The sequence below is a fragment of the Meriones unguiculatus genome, chromosome 17, assembly GCF_030254825.1.
Source record: "Meriones unguiculatus strain TT.TT164.6M chromosome 17, Bangor_MerUng_6.1, whole genome shotgun sequence".
Classification (NCBI taxonomy): Eukaryota; Metazoa; Chordata; class Mammalia; order Rodentia; family Muridae; genus Meriones; species Meriones unguiculatus.
In genome coordinates, this window is record NC_083364.1 from 52,253,661 (window position 1) to 52,272,406 (window position 18,746).

The 18,746-nt window shown below is 45.8% G+C and overlaps 2 protein-coding genes across 6 annotated transcripts in view; one reads left to right on the forward strand and one right to left on the reverse strand.

Annotated features, from left to right (window-relative positions):
• Positions 1-7,743: 7,743 nt before the first annotated feature.
• Positions 7,744-12,625, reverse strand: LOC132648570 (uncharacterized). Its single transcript, XM_060370522.1, has 2 exons — positions 11,098-12,625; positions 7,744-9,052 (listed from the first exon to the last, which is right to left on the reverse strand). The coding sequence occupies exon 1, from the start codon at positions 12,424-12,426 to the stop codon at positions 11,386-11,388; it is 1,041 nt and encodes a 346-aa protein (XP_060226505.1). The 5' UTR covers positions 12,427-12,625; the 3' UTR covers positions 7,744-9,052; positions 11,098-11,385.
• The window catches only part of Cd47 (CD47 molecule), a 52,834-nt gene continuing 45,979 nt past the window's right edge, over positions 11,892-18,746 (forward strand). For all 5 annotated transcript variants that reach the window (XM_060370512.1, XM_060370515.1, XM_060370518.1 and 2 more), the window contains exon 1: positions 11,892-12,021. In XM_060370512.1, coding sequence (XP_060226495.1) covers positions 11,976-12,021 — 46 coding nt within the window. In that variant the 5' untranslated portion in view covers positions 11,892-11,975. The remainder of the gene's footprint in view (positions 12,022-18,746) is intronic.

The following is an 18,746-nucleotide window of genomic DNA, read 5'->3' on the forward strand; positions in this document are numbered from 1 at the left end:
CCAAATGTAATAGCTGTTTTGGAGACTAACGTTTTGTTGGTCCGTGGCCACACTCATTTGCTAGTACAGCAACAGAAGATTCAGTACCCTGAAGAGACCTCTTAACTAAAAATATTTACCATCTCTGGCTCTTCACTGAGTTTTCCAACATGTGTAATAGGCTGTCTGCTTTTTTTACTTTGTTTTGTTTTTAATAGTGTCTCATATAGCCCAGGATAGCCTCAAACTTCCTATGTAGCTGAAACTGCCCCTGAAAGTGTCCCCTGAGCACTGGAATTTCAGGCATGATCCAGCATTCTTCTAACTGTCTTGTAAGTTGGCCTCAAAACTTCTTGTCAGGGTAAAAGTTAAAGTCTAAAAGTCTAGAAGAGGGTTGCGTGAGCTGGAGCTTCCATTATTCCTCTGACCTACTCTTCTCACTTTCCCTCACTCTGATCTACTGATGGTCTGTCACACCGGCTACCATTTTCACCAAATCTAATCTTCCTCAAATAAACCAGGCATGTCCCTGAGACAGAACTTTGCATTTTCTGCCTTTTCCACCTGAATGGCCCTCTGGAAGCACCATAAATGCAGATTTTTTTAAATATACTTTATTTCCCTCAGTACACCACAGGACCTAGGCATGACAGATGAGCAAATCCTGGGAGGCAATGATTCCACATTCCAGGTGGATATTATCCATATCCCAGCAAAGGTTCTGTAAATGTTCTTGCTCCGAACACTAGGAACCTCAGGCATAAATAACCTATAGATTTGTGAAGACATTTTTTTGTTCACCTTCACACTCGCTTCCTTCACTCTACTCCTTATCTTGTAACCAGTGTCTCATGCCGTGTCTTGAGTCTCTGGCTCTATTTCTATAGTGCCTCGGAACTTGCTCTGTACTCTTTCCCCTGTCATTATTAAAACGTATCTCCTTGGTTTCTATTACCTAAAGACCCTAGCACTTCTCTTCTAAGCCAATAAACTCATTAGAGCCCAAATATTAATGAATAATAATGTCTCTACTGCCTGGAAAATAATTTGCATTTAAACAACTTTTAGTGCCTGAATGCAAAGGGGTAAATGACTGGGGAATTCTCAGCAGGCCCTAAGCCTGGTCCAGCTAGGGCGGCCACAGAGAGGTCCCTGAAGAAAAATCATATCACAGCCCATACATAGCTGTCCACTCTGTCTCCGCAAGGTGAGCCTAGCCATGTCTGTCCCTCAGAGCATGCATGGCACAGCTAGGCAGGGTGCCAATTAGAGGTGCTGCGAACACCTCGACTTGCATAGAAACAAGCCTGTGGTTTGTGATATATATGTACACACTTGCATATAGTGTTATTGATTCCTCCTGGTAGAGTTTCGATAGCTTTTCATCCAGCTTCCAATCCCGCCGGCACAAAACACTTCTTGGGAGAGAAAAAGAAAACTAGTTAAAAAAAAAAAGAAAGAAAGAAAGACTAGTTGGGTAGAGGGTGAGTATTGGAACACAAATGATAAGCATATTTCTCCAGCATTATCGAACAAGGGAGCCACCCGAATACATGATGAAGAAGGGTCTATCCACTCGCAAGCACAGTGCCTTATTCCTTCTCCAGTGGACCGATGCTCACACTTGAACTGTCTAGAATGCTCCCAAACTTTTCCAAAGACAGCGGGTTAGGCCAAGCATTCCGCCTGATTTCCCAGAGCCAGCTCCAGGTGGTCCGGCCCTCATGATTGTTGAAAATGAACAAATTTTATTTCCAATTATAGTAGAATATAATGCCTCTCTGTTCTCATCCACACAATGCCACACAGGCTTCTGAGTTTGCCACCGGGTGAAATGGGTATTGATCTGCTCTTCCTCTAGGGGATCTTGGGTCTCGCTTATTTCATTCTCCAGACAAAGGTGTCACCTATAGAAGCTTTCCGAGTTTTCTCAAAATGTCATCCTCTAAGTGAAAACTCAGGAGACATTAGTGCAGATTTCAGATACTCAGTTTCTTGATGGACACACACACACACACATAAAGCACTTTGTAACTACAGAGAACCCTGCCTCCCAAGCTGAGTCTAAACTCACTACAGAAAGAGCATGAGGATTTTTCATACCACTTAGGAGCATGTGTTGGTTTCTGTCACAACAGAAGCGGAATCTACTCCTTCAGTGTGAGGCATCAGAGACCCTGCTGACCACAGAGAGGGCCTCACTTGTGGTTGGCATACTTCGTGTACTGGGTTTAGTGAAATCCCATGAGACACCTGCAGATAGTACAAAATCCTCAAAGGACAAAGAGAGCTGAGCTTCTGTGCTTCACTACAGGACTCTCCCTCCGAAACAAAAAGTAGAGAGAAGCCGAGGACATTTGACTACTACATATCCCTCTGAAGACACACCACAGGCCTTCTTCGGTTCTGCTCCAAACCAGAGGTGGTCACATGTCTGTACCTAGAATCCCTTGGCAGAGTCATCAAAACCAACACTGCTGAGCCTCCCACCCACCCCCATGCCCATCAAACAGAGTGTTGGGTGCAGAGTACAAAAATGGCAGTTTCTAGCAACCCCTCAGGGGCTGTGGCTGCCACTGCTCCAGGTGCCACCCCAGGAACCACACTTTCAGTATGTTAAATTGCAGTAGTATAGGAAGTTGTGGTGGGTGGAGTGAGGGGAAACATTTCAGTTTCTGCAGCTGTGGTTGGCGGGTGGGGCCGTCCAGCCCATGTTGCCATTCGATGCAGATAAGAAAGGTTAAAGACACATGGAACCTTTCTCGCAGTTCCAGGTACGTAGGATTTGCATCCGGGAGCATGGTCCTGGTGCATCTGCTTTCACAATGATTGCCTGATCAATCTGTGTGCCCTGGCCCACATTCACTGCCACGGCCACTGGCCCAGAGTTAGAGAGGGGATCCAATGATCAGCAGATGTACCCACAGGACTCATGGATGAATGACGGCCTGGGGGGTGGTTTTCAATAGTTTTTGCACAAGGGAACACAGCAGAGCAGAAAGGGCACACCCAGAGAGCCTTAATATAGACAGGAAACAGAGTTCTCTATTGACTTTCCTGGCTGCTGCTGGTGGGATTCAGTGGAAACTGGAGACAGGACTCTCAGTCTGAAATATAGACAACTACAATAGTCAATTACAAAAGACAAAAACAAAAACCACTTGTGGTAGTTTGAGTGAGCATATCCTCCGCGGGCTCATATGTTTGAATACTAGGTCTTAAGTTGGTTGAACAATTTTGGAAGGAATAGAAGGTTGGAGACGATGTGTCATTGGGGGTCTCCTTGGAGGTTTCAAAAGCCATGCCACTCCCAGCTTGCCACCTCCCACCCTCTTCCAACTCTGAGAGTAGTGTTAAGCACCCAGTTACTCTTCCTGAGTCATGCCTGCGTGCCTGCTGTCACATTCCTCACTGTGATGGCCGTGGACCAACCCCCTGAACCTATAAGCACCCAATAAACTTTGTTTTTATTACAAGTTGCCTTGGTCAGGTTGTCTCTTCACAGAAATTGATAAAGTAAGCAAGAACGTCCATGCTGCTTGTCCTGGAGACCTTGATCCTCAGCAGTCTTTAAAGTCAGATTTTTTTTTCTATGTCTTAGCCTTGGAAGAGAGTGTTTAGTGAACTAAAAAGTTGCGTTGGGTTGGGACAGACAGAGAGGAACCTTGACCATGAGGAGTGGTTTGAAGCCATTTGAGGATGTTCCTATGTAGAAGGAAGGAAGCAGGGCATTTTATTCAACAGGAGATATCACTGAAGAGCAGGGCTGCGGTTGAACACTGCACAGGACATCTGTCAGGAAGGATGACATGTTCATTTGTATTCTTGCGCTTGCTCGGCAGGTCAGCTGGGGCTCCATCTTCTGTCTCATCCTTGCTCTAGGACCCAGCCCAAGGGATCAGCAGTCCTCATGGTTTTGCTTGATTGCCACGGCAGAGGGAAACAGAGAGAGTGGTTCATTGCATGCTAGGGACTTAGGCATTTGTTCAGAAATAACACATGTCACTAGCTCTCGGGAGCTAGTGTGCAAATTCATGTCTGCCTACAACCTTAGAGTATGGTTTTAATTTGGGAACAGGTCCTTTGCAGTTATATGTGGTTAAGGGTTTTGAGATAATACTGGACTTAGACTGATCATAAAACTGGTGGCGTGGTGTGAGGAAGAGAGGGCGTGGAGACGACAGGCATGTGAAGTTGGGGCAGACACTGGAGCTATGCTTTTCTTTGAGAAATGTTATAAAAATTAATATGGGACATATATGAAAAAGGACTTACCTATAATTAGCAGGATAAGGTCCCACAGACACTTATAAGGCCAAATCCTCAGAAGCATATGAATATTTTAGTTTGTAAAACAAAAGAATGGATGAGATGATGGATCCAGGTCTTATAAAAGGGAGATTATTCGATGTTACCGAGGGGGGGCTCCACCCAATCACTTGAGGTCTTAAAAGGGAAAGGCAGAAAGAAAGTAGGCTTAGAAATTAAAGATGTGGGAACAAGAGGGGAGACAGAGGCAGTAGGAGACCCTAAGGAATCAGTGGGCTGGTCTCATTTCTAAGATGTTTAGACGTGGAAGACCTTGAGGCTGCAGCCAACAAGGAAGCAGGGACCCTGATGCTACGCCGAATGCCTGCCTGTCACTTGGATGATACAGGAGATGCGCTATTCCCTGGAGTCTCCAGGAAGGACAGCAGCCCAGCCAATGCCTTGACTTCAGCCTTGTGACACTCAAGCAGTAAAACCAGCTAAGCCCCTTGGATTTCTGTTCCATGGAACTTTCAGATAACGTGTGATTTTTAAACGCCTATGATTACTGCTATTTGTTACAGCAGTGGTGGAAAAGTAAATACTCTTGCATACACCAATCACATGTAAGTTATCTAGCCTCAAATTGTACAGTTTGATACCAAAGGGCTTCTAGGCCCTAAACACTACCAGCTTGCAAAGACCTGTATGCACTTTGATTTGAAATCTACCTGGAAGCTGACTCTCTCTTCAGAGCTTTCATATTTCTGTGACAACAGACTTCCCACGTGAGTGGTACCAGCATCAGGAAGGGCAGAGGCCAGAGCAAGAACCACTCACTGCAAGGCCATGGCCAAGGGGGGAAAAGAAAAGCAAGCATCTTAGTGTCTGTCTTGCAGAGGGAAGAGTACAGAAGATCAGTTCAGCACCTCTATGGCAGGAGGGACCTCTCTCAGTCCTATGGCCTTATGCTGAAGCACCTTCTGCTCCTAATATTTTGCCCTGAACTTGGGTGTCTGTGCCCACTTTAGATCCCCAGGGTATATTTACAAAGACATTTTGAAAAGAGACTGGCATGAGATTTGGTAGAGTGGGCAGCAGCTGGGGACCAAGATCCAACAAAAAGGAAGAAAGGGGTTTCTGTGTCTTTGGAACTGGGACATCTCACTTCCGTACCTGGATATCAGAACTCTATACACACTGGCCTTCAGACTTCAGCAGTAATACCAGGACTCCACCACGTTCTCAGATCTTCAGCCCTGTACTAAGAGTTAATATCACTGGCTTCCCCACTTCTGGGGAGCTCAGACTTGGTATGAGCTTTGCTACCAGCTTCCTGGTTCCCTAGCTTGCAGGAGGCTTATCATGGGGCTTCCCAGCATCTACAATCACACAATTCAATCTCTTTAGTAAATTCCCCCATCTATCTGACCATCTTCCATCCATGATTCCACACATCTATTTTTTCTATCTACTTATCTATGTACCTGCCTAAATATACACTACCCAGAGTAGCCTCTAGGTATCCATTGTTCTGCATTCATACATTCAATCAAAACTGTGTGGAGAACATTCAAACAAATAGGTACAGCTTTCCCTCTCATTATTTTCTAAATACGGGATAACATAGATTTACATGATATGTGTGTGCGTGTTTACTATTACAACCAATCTAGAGATGACCAAATAATTTATGTTCAAATATGTTATTTGTGCTGAGAAATCTGTCCCTGACCAACCTACAGGACTGGATGTCTCAGCAGCCTCAATCTTGGAAAGCTTTTGGGCTTTAGTTCATGTTGGAGGGCCAAAGAAGAAGGTTTCTGATGCAGTGAAGGATGGCAGCAGCAGCAGCAGTAATAACAGAGTAGATGGATTCACCATCAAGGAGCAAAAGCAGGCAGGCAAAGCACCACTGTTTTTTTCATTTGAGCTGTCTATAACTGGGCCACAGCCCAAAGGTGCTACCTACTGTACAGGAAGCTCTTACCTTCTTAGTTAATCCCTCCTAGAATTGCCCTCACAGTTCTGACAAAGAGGCATGTTTTTTAGTTGATTCCAGATCCAGATAAATGATTTTATATAGTCTATACACACTCCCCATCCTACCGTGTGAGTCATTCTAATAAATCCCTTTTAAGAATATGTTTACACTGTTCGGTCTGTTCTTTTAGAGAACCTTGACTAATATGCAATTTTATACAAAGAACTTGAGAACCCCATAGGTTTTGAAGTCCTGTAACCCATCTTCCATAAATACCAAGAGATAAATATATGACAGAGCCCATCAGGTCTGCCTCTCTGCATAGCCCTGGCTAACACACAGATGCAAACATTAGGACAAACTCTTCTCAGCTAATGTGGTAGAAGAAGAGACATACATGTAGAAATAAATATCTATTGACAAGGTGGACAAAGAGTCAGGGGACAGGCAATTAGATATGTAAAGAGAGTGAGTTATGGGACAGACGACAAACAGGGACAAGAAAGACTTCTTGAAGGTAATGTTTAATCTCAGCTTTGAAGGACAGCTTGGAATTCACTGGGTGAGGAGAGATGAGAACTGGGAAGGACACATGAGTAGAGGGAGCAACCTGAGTGAGCACAGAAGCGGAGATATACAACCGTCCAGGCGTGGAGTGATTCAGTGTTGCTAATGTGAAGAGCCTCGTTATAAAACGGAAGTCAACTGGGATGGCTCTGGCCAGAGTATTAAAAACCTATGAGCCAGGTGTGGTGGTGCACACCTTTAATCCCCATATTCAGGGAGGCGAAGACAGGAGGATGGCTGTGAGGCCAGCCTCTTCAAAGCAAGCCCAGGACTGCCAAGGCTACACAGAGAAACCCTGTCTCAAAAACCAAAACAACAATGATAATAATAATAATAACAATAATATGGGTTGTGGAGAAAGCTCAGTCACTAAAGTGCTTGCAAGCACAAAGACCCAAATTCAATCCAGAATCATCACTCGATGTTTAATTTTGGTTGTCAACTTGACTACATCTGGAATCAGCTAAGACCCAAGCATCTAGGAATGCCTTCAGGGATTTTCTTTATTTCACTATTTGAGATGTGAAGACCCACCCTAAATCTTGGCAACATCTTCTGGTAACAGCCCTCATGAAAGAACACAGAATAAGGATGCATTTGCTTTTTGCGTGCTTGCTCCACTCTCAAGGGTAAGTTTACATATGCTGCTGAGGCATTCCCCACTGGTGTTAGAATCTTCTTCTTCAGGATTCCAATGCAGACAGAAGGCCAGCATCTCTCTAGGACCTCCCTCGGACTCCAGCGCCAGATTGAGGCTGCTGCAAAATCCACTCTCCTGGACTAAACAACTACTAGAAGTTTGGCCTATCTATTGGGAGACTGTCATTGTTAGAATGCCTGGATCATGGGCTATCAGCCACCATAATAAATCACATATACAGTCTTTCGCAAACATCAGGGCTAGCAGAGTAATCATCCCTGTGAACAAGAAGGAAGTCAGGTTCAGCATGACTCAGTGGATAGTGTTGGTTCAAACATCAAGAGCCTGACACTGGGCAGTTTATTTTAGGCATATTTATGTACAGTACAATTTCGAAAAAGTTTCCTGAGGTAACACAGATCTGTGTGTAAAATGGGGCGTAATTACACTGAAATTCTTCTCAAAGTATACGTCACTTCTTCCCGGAAGATGGGTTTTACAGATAGGCTACATGTGTTACTTTAATGGCCTAGGGGAGGATCTGGTGTGGTTTCAATCATACAGTTAGTGCAGAGGTATGTGGACTATTAGCTACCTCCGGTCCTGCCTGGGGGAACTTGGTGGAGCCAGGTATGGCCTACCCCATAATGCAGGGCTCACTTGGGCTGCTAGCCACCTCAATTCCCAGCCTTCTGGGTGAGAAGCATATTATAGATTCCTTTGAAGAGACAACCCTGCACGTTTAACATTCCAAGTTTTCCTGTCGATTATCTGTGAGCCCAAGAACCTTTGGATAGTGTCTTGAAATTCTAGCCCTGAGGAAGAGACAGGGAGAAACATGGAGTTCTCCGACCAGCCAGCCTAGCGTATGTGGCAAGTTCCGGGCCAGAAGTATTAAAAATATAGTAATCTTGATTTGAAAAGTAATCAGAATGTTTGGCAAGATACCTCATCCATAAACTGTTTAAAAACAACAACAACAAGGTGACACTTTCTGAGAAATCATACCCAAAGTTGTTCTTTGGTTCTACTTGTAGGCACAAACATGTACTCTTGCACCCGTACGTGCATAAACATGCGTCACTCACACATACCAAGCACACGTTAGTAATCAGAAGCATGAAGACTAAGAAGGGAGAGGTCACATTCTAGAACTGTCCAGAGCTGATAACAGATGACTGATGAGACATGCAGGAACTCAGTAAGGTCTACGGTCAGGTGGGATTCAAGCTTGGTGCAGGAATCAGTCCACAGATGTTTATGAATACTCCTTCATCTCCTTCATACCCTTTTTTGAGTAACTGTGTTGGGCAACGAGACTGGCAGTGAATGACCCAGAAGATCTCTCATTTTGTCTATGAAAGAGTTTGTAGTAACCCAAAAGACAGCCACATAAACAGATCATTTCAGTGCTAACAGAAGCTAAGAGATGGACATTTGACTTATCCTGACCTTCTCATGGGCTTTGGTCTTCTATGGGATCCTCGTAGATCCATTTGAAAAAAAAAAAAAAAAAAAAAAAAAACTGCATCTTGTCCTGACCAAAGGACAGGTCATGTGTTGCTCCGCACTCAAGAACCTTCAGTTGGTGAACCTGAGACAGCGCTATGTCTCCGTGACACCGTATGCCTCACCTAAATGAAACAAGAAATTTGTTCCATGAAAGGCAACAACAAATATATCACTGTATGCACATCAAGGTTTTAGATAGGGTCAGAGGCAGATGTAATGTCAGGAGGGAAAAGAAAGCAGATGTGTGGCTGAGACAGAGCCTGGGAGGAGAGAGACTAGTCACGAGTTGAGAAGGCTGTGACTATTCCACTAGCCTTGGGGTAGCTAATTTCTGCCCTCAGATAGCCCCTTCTCTGAGCTTGTAACTAAGCTCCGCATTCCTCGTCTATAAGGTCAGAAGTGCTTATTTGTGCACACCAAGGGAGAACCACGTCTGATGAAAAGGTAAGGAAAGACCAGGTATGGAACTACAGGACGCCTGGCTCTTCTCCTGTCTCCTCCTCTGAACCGGGCATGAAGACATCCTCCCCAGGGCCTGTGTGGAGACCCATCTAGTTAATATAGTTAATGTGTGCTACCTGTGTTCAAAATGTCTAACGTGCAGCAGCCCTTCCTCTCCCAGGCTGAGCTCAAAGTGCGGATAAAAAATGCTTGCATTGATGGAAAGAGAACTTCTGAGGACTTCGGGCGCTCGACTTGGAGTTTCAGGTTATCTCAGAGAGAAGCTATAGAATCTGAAAAAGTTGCTATGGGTTGGTGTTTTCCTTCCAGGATAGCCCCATCCCAGCCCTATGCCCCATCTCGATTACCACCCACGTGGCTTCTCATCCACCTGACATTAAGCCCATTCCACTTTCTGTACAAATAGACCGGTATATTGTCCTAGTAAATATGGGTATATTGTCCTACTAGCTCCCAGCACGGTACAAGTGCACCGCTGGGTCCCCACCTCTCCAGGTTAGGCACAGTCCTTTCCAGTCGCTCTTCAGCTTTACAGGGTTAGTTGCTTCCAGGGACAGCTGACAGCCTTTTTTTAGCCAAGCAGCTGCTCTCCGATACACAGCGTCCCTATTGCTCAAAGTCTGGTGGGCGATGATTGTTTTCTATCCGTATCAGCAGTGGGTAGGCTAGACTCAACCAGTTCCTTTGATAGCCTCAGGGTGTCTAGGCTGACATTCAAACCATTACCGTCACAACTCGAACACATTTTATTATACACTTACTGTATAATTTCCATCTCCTCGATCAATGAAAAGACGGGATGCTTTCTGGTTTTAAGGAATTGATGATGTTGTAAAGAAGATGTTTCTCTCTCTCTCTCACACACACACTCACACAATACATACACAGAAAAGTTATATACTAAAGGATTTTTGTTGAGTGCTATTCTTTGAGCACAACAGCTATCGTGTTCCAAAAAAATGCTGGGACTCAAGACAGGGTCTGCTGACTGCGGAGGTTCCTTCATGGAAGGAAGGGGTGAGGAGGACAGTCATTGAACCCTCACTTGAGATTCCAGCTACTCCCTGCTGTACCTCTCAGACCGCTCTAAGTAGGTGCTAGAACACACAGACTATGGAAGAATAACAGAAGAATGAGGAAGCCCTCCGTGCCGCAGTGAATTTTGCAGGTGTGGTTGCTCTGAGATCTTCCATGGACAGGAAATAACCCCTTTACAGCAAGCTCAGTAAAACCTTTTGGTTTTAGACCGACTTTGGTGGAAACTTATCTTTGTTGTTGGTACCCTATCTGGTGGGAGCGGTTGTCTCCTTATTAGAAACATAATCATGAAATAAGGACACACTGTCACAGCATCACAGACCGTGGTGATTTTTATCCCAAATTGTATTACTGTCACACTGGCTATTTAGAAGGAGATGGCAAGGGTAGAAGATTTGAAGAAGTGGAATAATGTAATAGCCGTTACTGCCTTTTGGCTTAGGTCAAAGAATATCACCCAGGGAATGGGCAGGGTGTACACCCGTTATTACTTTGATCAAGGTCTTTAGTCCAAGTACTTTTGCTTCGGGATGAAGCTCAGAGCTACATTTCTAACCCACTGTTCAAGAACTGAACCCAAACAGGGAAGAGGTCTACACAAAGATGGAAACATAAGCCAGGTTACTCAACACTGCTGGTAGTGTCACCGATGGATCTAACTACTCACACTAGGGCCCGTCTGCCACATCCTGTGTCCGTCCCCCTTTCCTCTTCGTGGTTTTGCTCTTCACGTTTTAAACTACTCATCACGTACGGAACTTGTTTGCCTAACCCTGAGCGGAGGATGGAAACATTAGCCAACAAAAGTAAGAAGAACGGATGAGGACGCTTCTGCAAGAAGTCGGGACAGGGGGAGCCAGAGGGAAGGAGCTCCTTGGGGGCCAGGACCTAGTCACAGCCTCCTCCCTCCCGCCCTCCCTCCCTACCCCGCCCGGGGAGGGGACCTCCAGGGCTACTAGGAGGGTTGTGAAAGCAGAAGCAGCGCCCACACCCGGAGAGGAGGAAGGCTGGGGCTGAGCGGCTCCGAGGTCCGGGCGAGCTCGGCCAGGGGAGAGTGGCCAGCAGCGCGGGGCTGCGCAGGGGCGCGTGCCGTGAGTTCCGGCGAGCGTGTGTGCCCCACGCTCCGTCTTCGGGGCCGGCCCGGGACACGAGGACGAGAGCTGGCGAGTCGGGCTGCGAGCAGCGAGCAGGGGGAGTCCAGCTCGCGCGACCCGGGAGCAGGCTGGGTCTTGCTCGGCGCTCTCCGCCAGAGCCTGCCCAGAGCTGGGTGTGAGGCTGGCGTCACACCAAGGAGCAGAGGCGGCCAGGCGGGGCGGAGTGCGCGTGCGCGGCCCGCGGGGCGTGGGAGCGGGCGGCGCGGGGCGGCGGGCACGCGCGCGCGCGCACCCGGGCAGCCTGGGCGGCCGCTCCTGCCTGTCACTGCTGCGGCGCTGCTGGTCGGTTCCCTTGAAGGCAGGCGGAGGCGGCGGCGGCGGCGGCGGCGGCGGCGGCGGCGGCTGCTGCTCCAGACACCTGCGGCGGCGACCCCCCGGCGGCGGCGCGGAGATGTGGCCCTTGGTGGCGGCGCTGTTGCTGGGCTCCTGCTGCTGCGGTGAGTGGCTCGGGGATCCCGGCTTCTCGGGCTGGTGCGCAGCACCCGGGCGCCCCCGCAGGAGTGTGGGCTGCACCCCCGCCGGCCAGGCGGCGCCCGGAAAGGAGCGGAGAGGAGAGGGGAGAGGGTGGCGGGATGCGCGGGCCCTGCGCACCCCGGGCGCCGCCGTGGGAGGGCCCCGCGGGGCATCGGCGCCCCTGCCTCCTCGCTCTGCTCTGCTTCCTTGGTCCCCCTTTCCCCCCCACGGGGGAGAGCGGGCTGAAGCTCCTCACCAGTGCGCACACGTAGGAAGACTGGGAACAACCGCAACTGTGGGAAGCCGAAGTGCAGAGAAAGCGAGGGGGCAGCTGCCAGGGACCCCCTCCCCTCGCACCCCTCTCCCTTCTTAGTGCTCTCACGCAGCATTTGGGGTTGAAGGACTGGAGTGGGAGCGCCGGGCCTCTTGTGATGAAGTGCGCATTTGGAGTCGACCAGAAAGGCTTTTTGCCCTACCTTGCAAGCCTTGGAGCAGAGGGGACAGACACGAAGGACCTAAGTTTCATTTCCCAGCATTTATCAAAGATGTTTCTGGCCGCGTATTGTGCTGGTTGTTTTGAATCCTAAAAACAAGCTTCCTGGAAACACTTTATCGTGACACCCCCGCTACCCCCTCCCGCCAGCACTTTAATATATTCCTTATTGGAGGAAACGGTTTTTGGTTTTTTTGAAGGATTTAGTCAGTCGTCTAAAGACAGTAATAAGTCAAAATACATATGCAGCAGACTGTTGTCCTTAGATGCCAAGGATGCAGCCCCTCTTTTGTAAAGTATTTTGCTGTTTAGAAACGTGTACCTCCTTCGTAAAAGCAGAGGGAAGAATAGGAATTGTGTGTGTGTGTGTGTGTGTGTGTGTGTGTGTGTGTGACCATATACTGCCCGTCAAGTCAGGCTTCATATCCGAAGATTCCTCTGCGAACTTTTTGTAAGATTCGGAAACAGACTTGAAGCAGGGTAACGGCAAATGTTACGTTTGTCTTAGGATGCTAAATTAATTCAACGTTCAACTGATGGTTAACCTTAGCGTGCCACTCTTAAAGGGCAGTGTTTGGGATCTGTTTCCAAGATGCCCTTAATTCCCTTCTTGCCACTTTTCCCTCCCCAACCACCCTGGATGTTGTAGCTAATAATAAAGATCTGTGTTATCTGAATTGTTGGTTTTAGGTGTTTTCCTATTTCAGTCACCTTTTACTATGCTTGTTGCCATCGCTCTAACACTGCATTCAGATACCTGTTGTATAATCAGAGAGCTTTCCCATTGATCCAGATACAAATCTGTAACAAAATGCCACTAATTCAGACCATGGATGGTGAAGCTTGTTTTTCTGAAGAGTGAAAAGTATAAGCCATATACTATGGGTTTGTTGTTGTTTTTTTTAGCCTGATTCTCAAGTTAATCTGTGGTAGTCTTGCTGATAGGAATTGTGGTAGGCCTTCAGCAGTAGTTATGATCACATTAATTAATACTCATTTTGTACAATGCTAACACGTTTGACTCTACAAGGAGTTGCATGATTCAGAGCTTGTTTTTATTGTGCCTGCTATTAACTAGGAAAGAAAAACAAACCCAAAATCCAGACAGTATGCTTTTGAGTTGTTAGCCAAATGTGTATTAGGAAGTGATAATGTTTGTCAAAGATAAAATGGTGTAGGTCATGTGTATATTGTGGTGTAAATCACATTTAGATTCAAAAGAACACGTATGCGAACATGCTAACAGTCTCAGAACACACACACAGTATTAAAGGAACCGGGAGCCTGGATTTACAATCTAGAATAAGTATGGGAGTCATGGATTTTTTAACGTCCATTTGTGCTGAAGTTTGATTTTGTTTTCAGTTTCATTTATAATGAAATGGACAGCAGGAGCATGTAGTCTTTACAGTTTCAGTGACCTCTGTGATAAAAGGGGAGGGGCTAGGGTTCTAACACCCCCTTCAGCCAATTAAAACCAAGTGCAGCCCTCCTTAATGGTTTAAAAGATACAGAATGAATGTCTGTATTCCTCTCCGGTAAGTCCAATTATACTTCCTTTAAAAGCATAACAGTTTCCGGGTAGTCACTAACTAGTAAATACAACCTTAAATAAATATTGTCAGTTGTATGTATGAACCAATATATATATTTTTGATGGTTGAATGATTTTTCTTTGTTCAAAGTGACTTTTAAAAGTCAGGCATGCACATGATTAAATTAAAATGTTTTCATTATACAAATGTAGCAGTAACTGAGCTGCTCACACAAAAAGGTTTTCTTTTCCCTTGAAGGATTATTTTAAAGCACAAGTTGCCATTTTAAAGGAATACATGCCTCTCTGTGTGGCCTTGTCTGTGGGACTGTATCATCAGTCTGGAGCAGCGTGCTCATGCACCACACCAGATGTCTACATTGGGACATCTCTGCTGTCAGCCTGGTCTTGGTGGATGGCTTATCTTCATCACCAAAGTGCTAATGAAAGTTTGGAAGGCCATGTTCTAAAGGCAGAAAAGGAGATACCCACCCCCCCTGCTGATAGATGTTCAAAATGCAAAATCATCACAATTCGTGTTTTTATTCCAGCAGCATTCTTTTTTGTGCCATCATTTATGAAGAGCCATTTTACCTGTCTTTGAGGTTTTTTTCTGTCATAACTTTTAATATAAAACACAAAACTCCACATTTTTTATAGCTCCTGACTCAGTCTAATACAATGCATACCCGATTATAAAGTTACTTTCACTTTGCATATGAGTGCAGTTACTCATTGGGAAAAGGACAGGAATAACGCTGTGGATTCAGTTTTTTTTTTTTGTTTTGTTTTTTTTTTTTGCTAAACCCAGTGTAGAACAAAAGTAGGAAACAGAGCACTCAGCAAATGTGGTTCTTATTTCCCTAGACCAGTGGCTCTCAGCCTTCCTAATGCCATGACCCTTCAATACAGTTCCTCATGTTGTGGTGACCCCCCCAGCCCTAAAATTATTTTTGTTGCTACTTCACAACTTTAATTTTGCCACCATTGGGAATCATAATATAAATATCTGATATACAGGATATCTGATAGGCAACCCCTGTAGAAGGGTCATTCAGCCCCCAAAGGGGTGGCGTCCGCAGGTTGAGAACCACTACCCTAGACACAGACTCCACATGTGGAGTTTGCCTCGTGGTCGGTTACGTGGAACTGAAACTGCAATGAGAGGCTCCGCCCTTCCCTGGATATTTCATGGGTGTGGACCCATGGAGTGCTGCACAACATTTGGAATCTCCTTAGCCCCATGTTTGAGGTTTAGGTTAAGAGAATTCATTTGAAAGAAAGAAAACTTGTTTTATTTTCTGGTTTTTTATTATTATTATTATTTGTTTGTTTTACATTTTCAGCAAGTGTGGGCTCATGTTGCAGCCTGGACTAGACACTGTCATACTCTTAAAGGCATAGAGACACATTTCAAACATGGGTCCTTCCTAGTAACTTACTGTGTGGTTTATGGAAGGAAAAAAGTGTTTATCTTGTTGTGGCACTTGGTGTACTTCAGCTCACGATAAGGTCATGCTTCGGAATATAAATGACTATAACGTGCCCTAACCCCTATAATTCTAGATTGACTAGTTCTGTCCTTATAAGGACACTTTAGAGCCAGTGAATGTGGCAGGATTGTGAGAGCCTGACTGAATTAAGCTGTGGACTCCCCACTGTACCCCTGACCTTTATTTTAGCATCTGTCACAGGAGATCTTGGATCCTATCCTCCTGTTGTCCTAATTTAATTTTAGTCTCCCACACCCAAGTTTTTCCTGCCAGAGGCCGTTCTAAGGGCAGAGCTGTAGGCAGCCTTTCTGCCAGCAGGTGTCCTGCGTCAGTTACCTCAGCAGCCCTTTGGGGGGCGCTTCTCAAGCCATTGATGAACATCACTCCAAGCTGGGGAGCTGTCTGGCCTCCCAGCTGCCCTCCCAACACTATGCGGAAACCTAACTTCCTAGACAGCCTTCTCACCCACCAACTTCAGCTGGCCCCATTCATTCATTCAAGGGAAAGACAGTCTGTTTACCCATCACTTCCCTCAGAGACCTACTCCCAGCAGATTAATCCTTAGCCCTGTATCCTAGATCAGTGCCCTTGCCTTTGACTACTTCCCCTGAGCTTGCTGCGGCCATGGTCAAGTTTTACATCACAATAAAAAAGAAAAGAGAGGCCCTCAGAAGATCGGAAACATCCTTGCCCTTGTCCTCACCTCAGCACTTACTTGTTGGACTTTCCTCTCCGTTTTCTGACTGTGTGAGGTCTATTTAAAGACTCTCTGCTGCTGCCTTCTCACCAGTGCAGGTTCCACAGGCTCTCTGTTGTTCATCGGCATCACTACCAAGAAAGGAGCTACCTTTCAGGCCCTGGTTGGTTGTTCACGGTCTAACCTAGGTTGTAGCATCTCCTTTGACCATGTGAACCCAAATCCTAACCCCGCCTTGGAGTCCGCCGTATTACCGTGGAGATTTGTCTTGTTTGCTTCTGCTTCTCTCATTTCTTATCCTGTTTAAGTATTATTTCCTTGATTATTGACGTCCCCAAGCTTTTGTTCTCTGCTGTTTGCTTTACAAGGACCCTGTGGTCAATCTTCTTTATAAAGACAATTTCAACTACCAGCGAGGTTCCTGCCGACTCCCAAGTCTTTATAGCTCTGACCTTTTCTCTGGAGTCCAAAGTCATATATCCTGGGATCTGCTGGACGTGGTCACTGCATTGTACTACCGGGCGCTTTTAATGCTCAGGCTGAAACATGGAAAGAGTAACTCCCCTAAATCTCCAGTCTCTTTGCCATATAATTAATCTACAACCAGCAAGTTCCACAGACTATTTTAGTTTCCAATTTTCATTTTTTCCTTTTTTATCTCCCTCACCTCCCACATCTGACTTCTGTTGATTTTGCTGCTTTGATTTTTTTAATGCCATTTTTAGGCCTTCTTTCTCCTTGTCATTTACCTGGACTATTGCAGTTGGTTCTTAATGGGTCTCTCTTCTCCCCTTCCTGCCCTCCATCCCCCTTTCAGTTGCTGTAAAATGCAGTCCTTCTTAAAGTAAACCTTAGTTGAACCTTCTACTGTCAAGTCTAAACTGCTCAGCATGACATTCAAGAAGACTTTGCAGACTGTCTCAGCCATCTTTTCAGTCTCCTTTCCTAGAGCTTACCTGAATAATTTTCTGCTTTCAATTATTGTTTTCCTTCTCTACAAATTGTTAGTTTAAGTAGTGTGCCTTTCCTTTCCAAGTACATTTCGATCATGTTTCAGACCCATGGCCATTCTTAATCACATTTATGTTGCTTTTTTTGAGGAATTTTTCTCTCTGTATATGCAGTTGACTTGATTTTTTTATTAGGACATGAAGCTTTACAAGTGCACAAACAGACTGATAGATGCATTGGAGATTCACATGATATATGAAGAGTGATTCCTCTCCTTCATGACTTGTAAACTTTCCTTCCTTCCTTCCTTCCTTCCTTCCTTCCTCCCTTTCTCCCTCCCTCCTTCCCTCCCTCCCTTCCTTCCTATTTTTTTTGGATTTTTTTTTAATATTGACTTTAAAGTTTTTATCCACAAGAAATGTATTGAATCCTTTCTGGATGCTTGCAAAAAGTCTTAGGATGCCTGTGACATCACCTTCCTACCTTCTGAGAAGAATGGAAAGATATTTACAAAACAGTACAGTGAGAACATTTGATTAGGGAGCAAAGATCAGTAAGAAAGGACAACAGCTGAGTGATCATTGATAGTGGATAGGGACACAGGAATTGTCATCTCAATGCTACGACCAGAAGAGTGAAAGTAAGCAGGATACAGCTACTACAGCTTTATTACATAGTTGCCAAGTACATACAGGACACTGAAGTCATAGCTTCATGTTCATACTGTCATTAAATCCTCACAAAATCTCTGTGAAGTAGATACTACTATTAACACATTGTAAATTAGGACACTGAAATTCAGAGGTTGGGCAACTTGCCTAAGGTTCTACAACTGTGATGTGGGACCTGGCTCCAAAGTGTGTGTGCTCTCATCCACAGCATATACTCCATGCCCAGAGAAGGATGTGGCCCTCTCTGTGATGGGGATCGAGGTGTGCTAAGCCATGTTTATAAAGGCATGTTTGCCTATTCTTGGGCTGAAGGAAGGTCATTGTGATGGGAGATTATTTGGAAATGAGAGTACAAGATGTGAGGCTAGATAAAGTACGGGATAACCGTACTACAGTCCACAGACCCAAAGAAGCCACGTAACAAGGAGGGCCCAAGGAAGGATGCTTGAATCTCATTCAGAAGGGGATAAAATAGGCTTTAGAGGTGGATGGATGGAGGGAACTGTGTAGGAGAGGGGATGGGGAGGAGAACAAGCGTGGGGATTAGGAATTGGGAAATCCAGGGAGAGAGGGCAGGGTGAGAGAACAGAAATTGTAAGGGGGCTGTTTCTGGAACTTGCCAGAGACCTGGTATAGGGGAAGCCCCAGGAGGTCTATGGGGTCACCCTAGCTGATACTCCTAGCAGTAGGGGATATGGAGCCTTCAGTGGCCACCTTTTATAGCCAGGCAGGACTGCCAATGGAGGGATAAGGACAGCAACCCACCCACCTACAATACCTTTGACCCAAAATTTGTTCTGCCTACAAGATGTGCAGGGACAAAGATGAAGCAAAGATTGAGGGAAGGCCAACTAAAGACTGGCCCTGCTT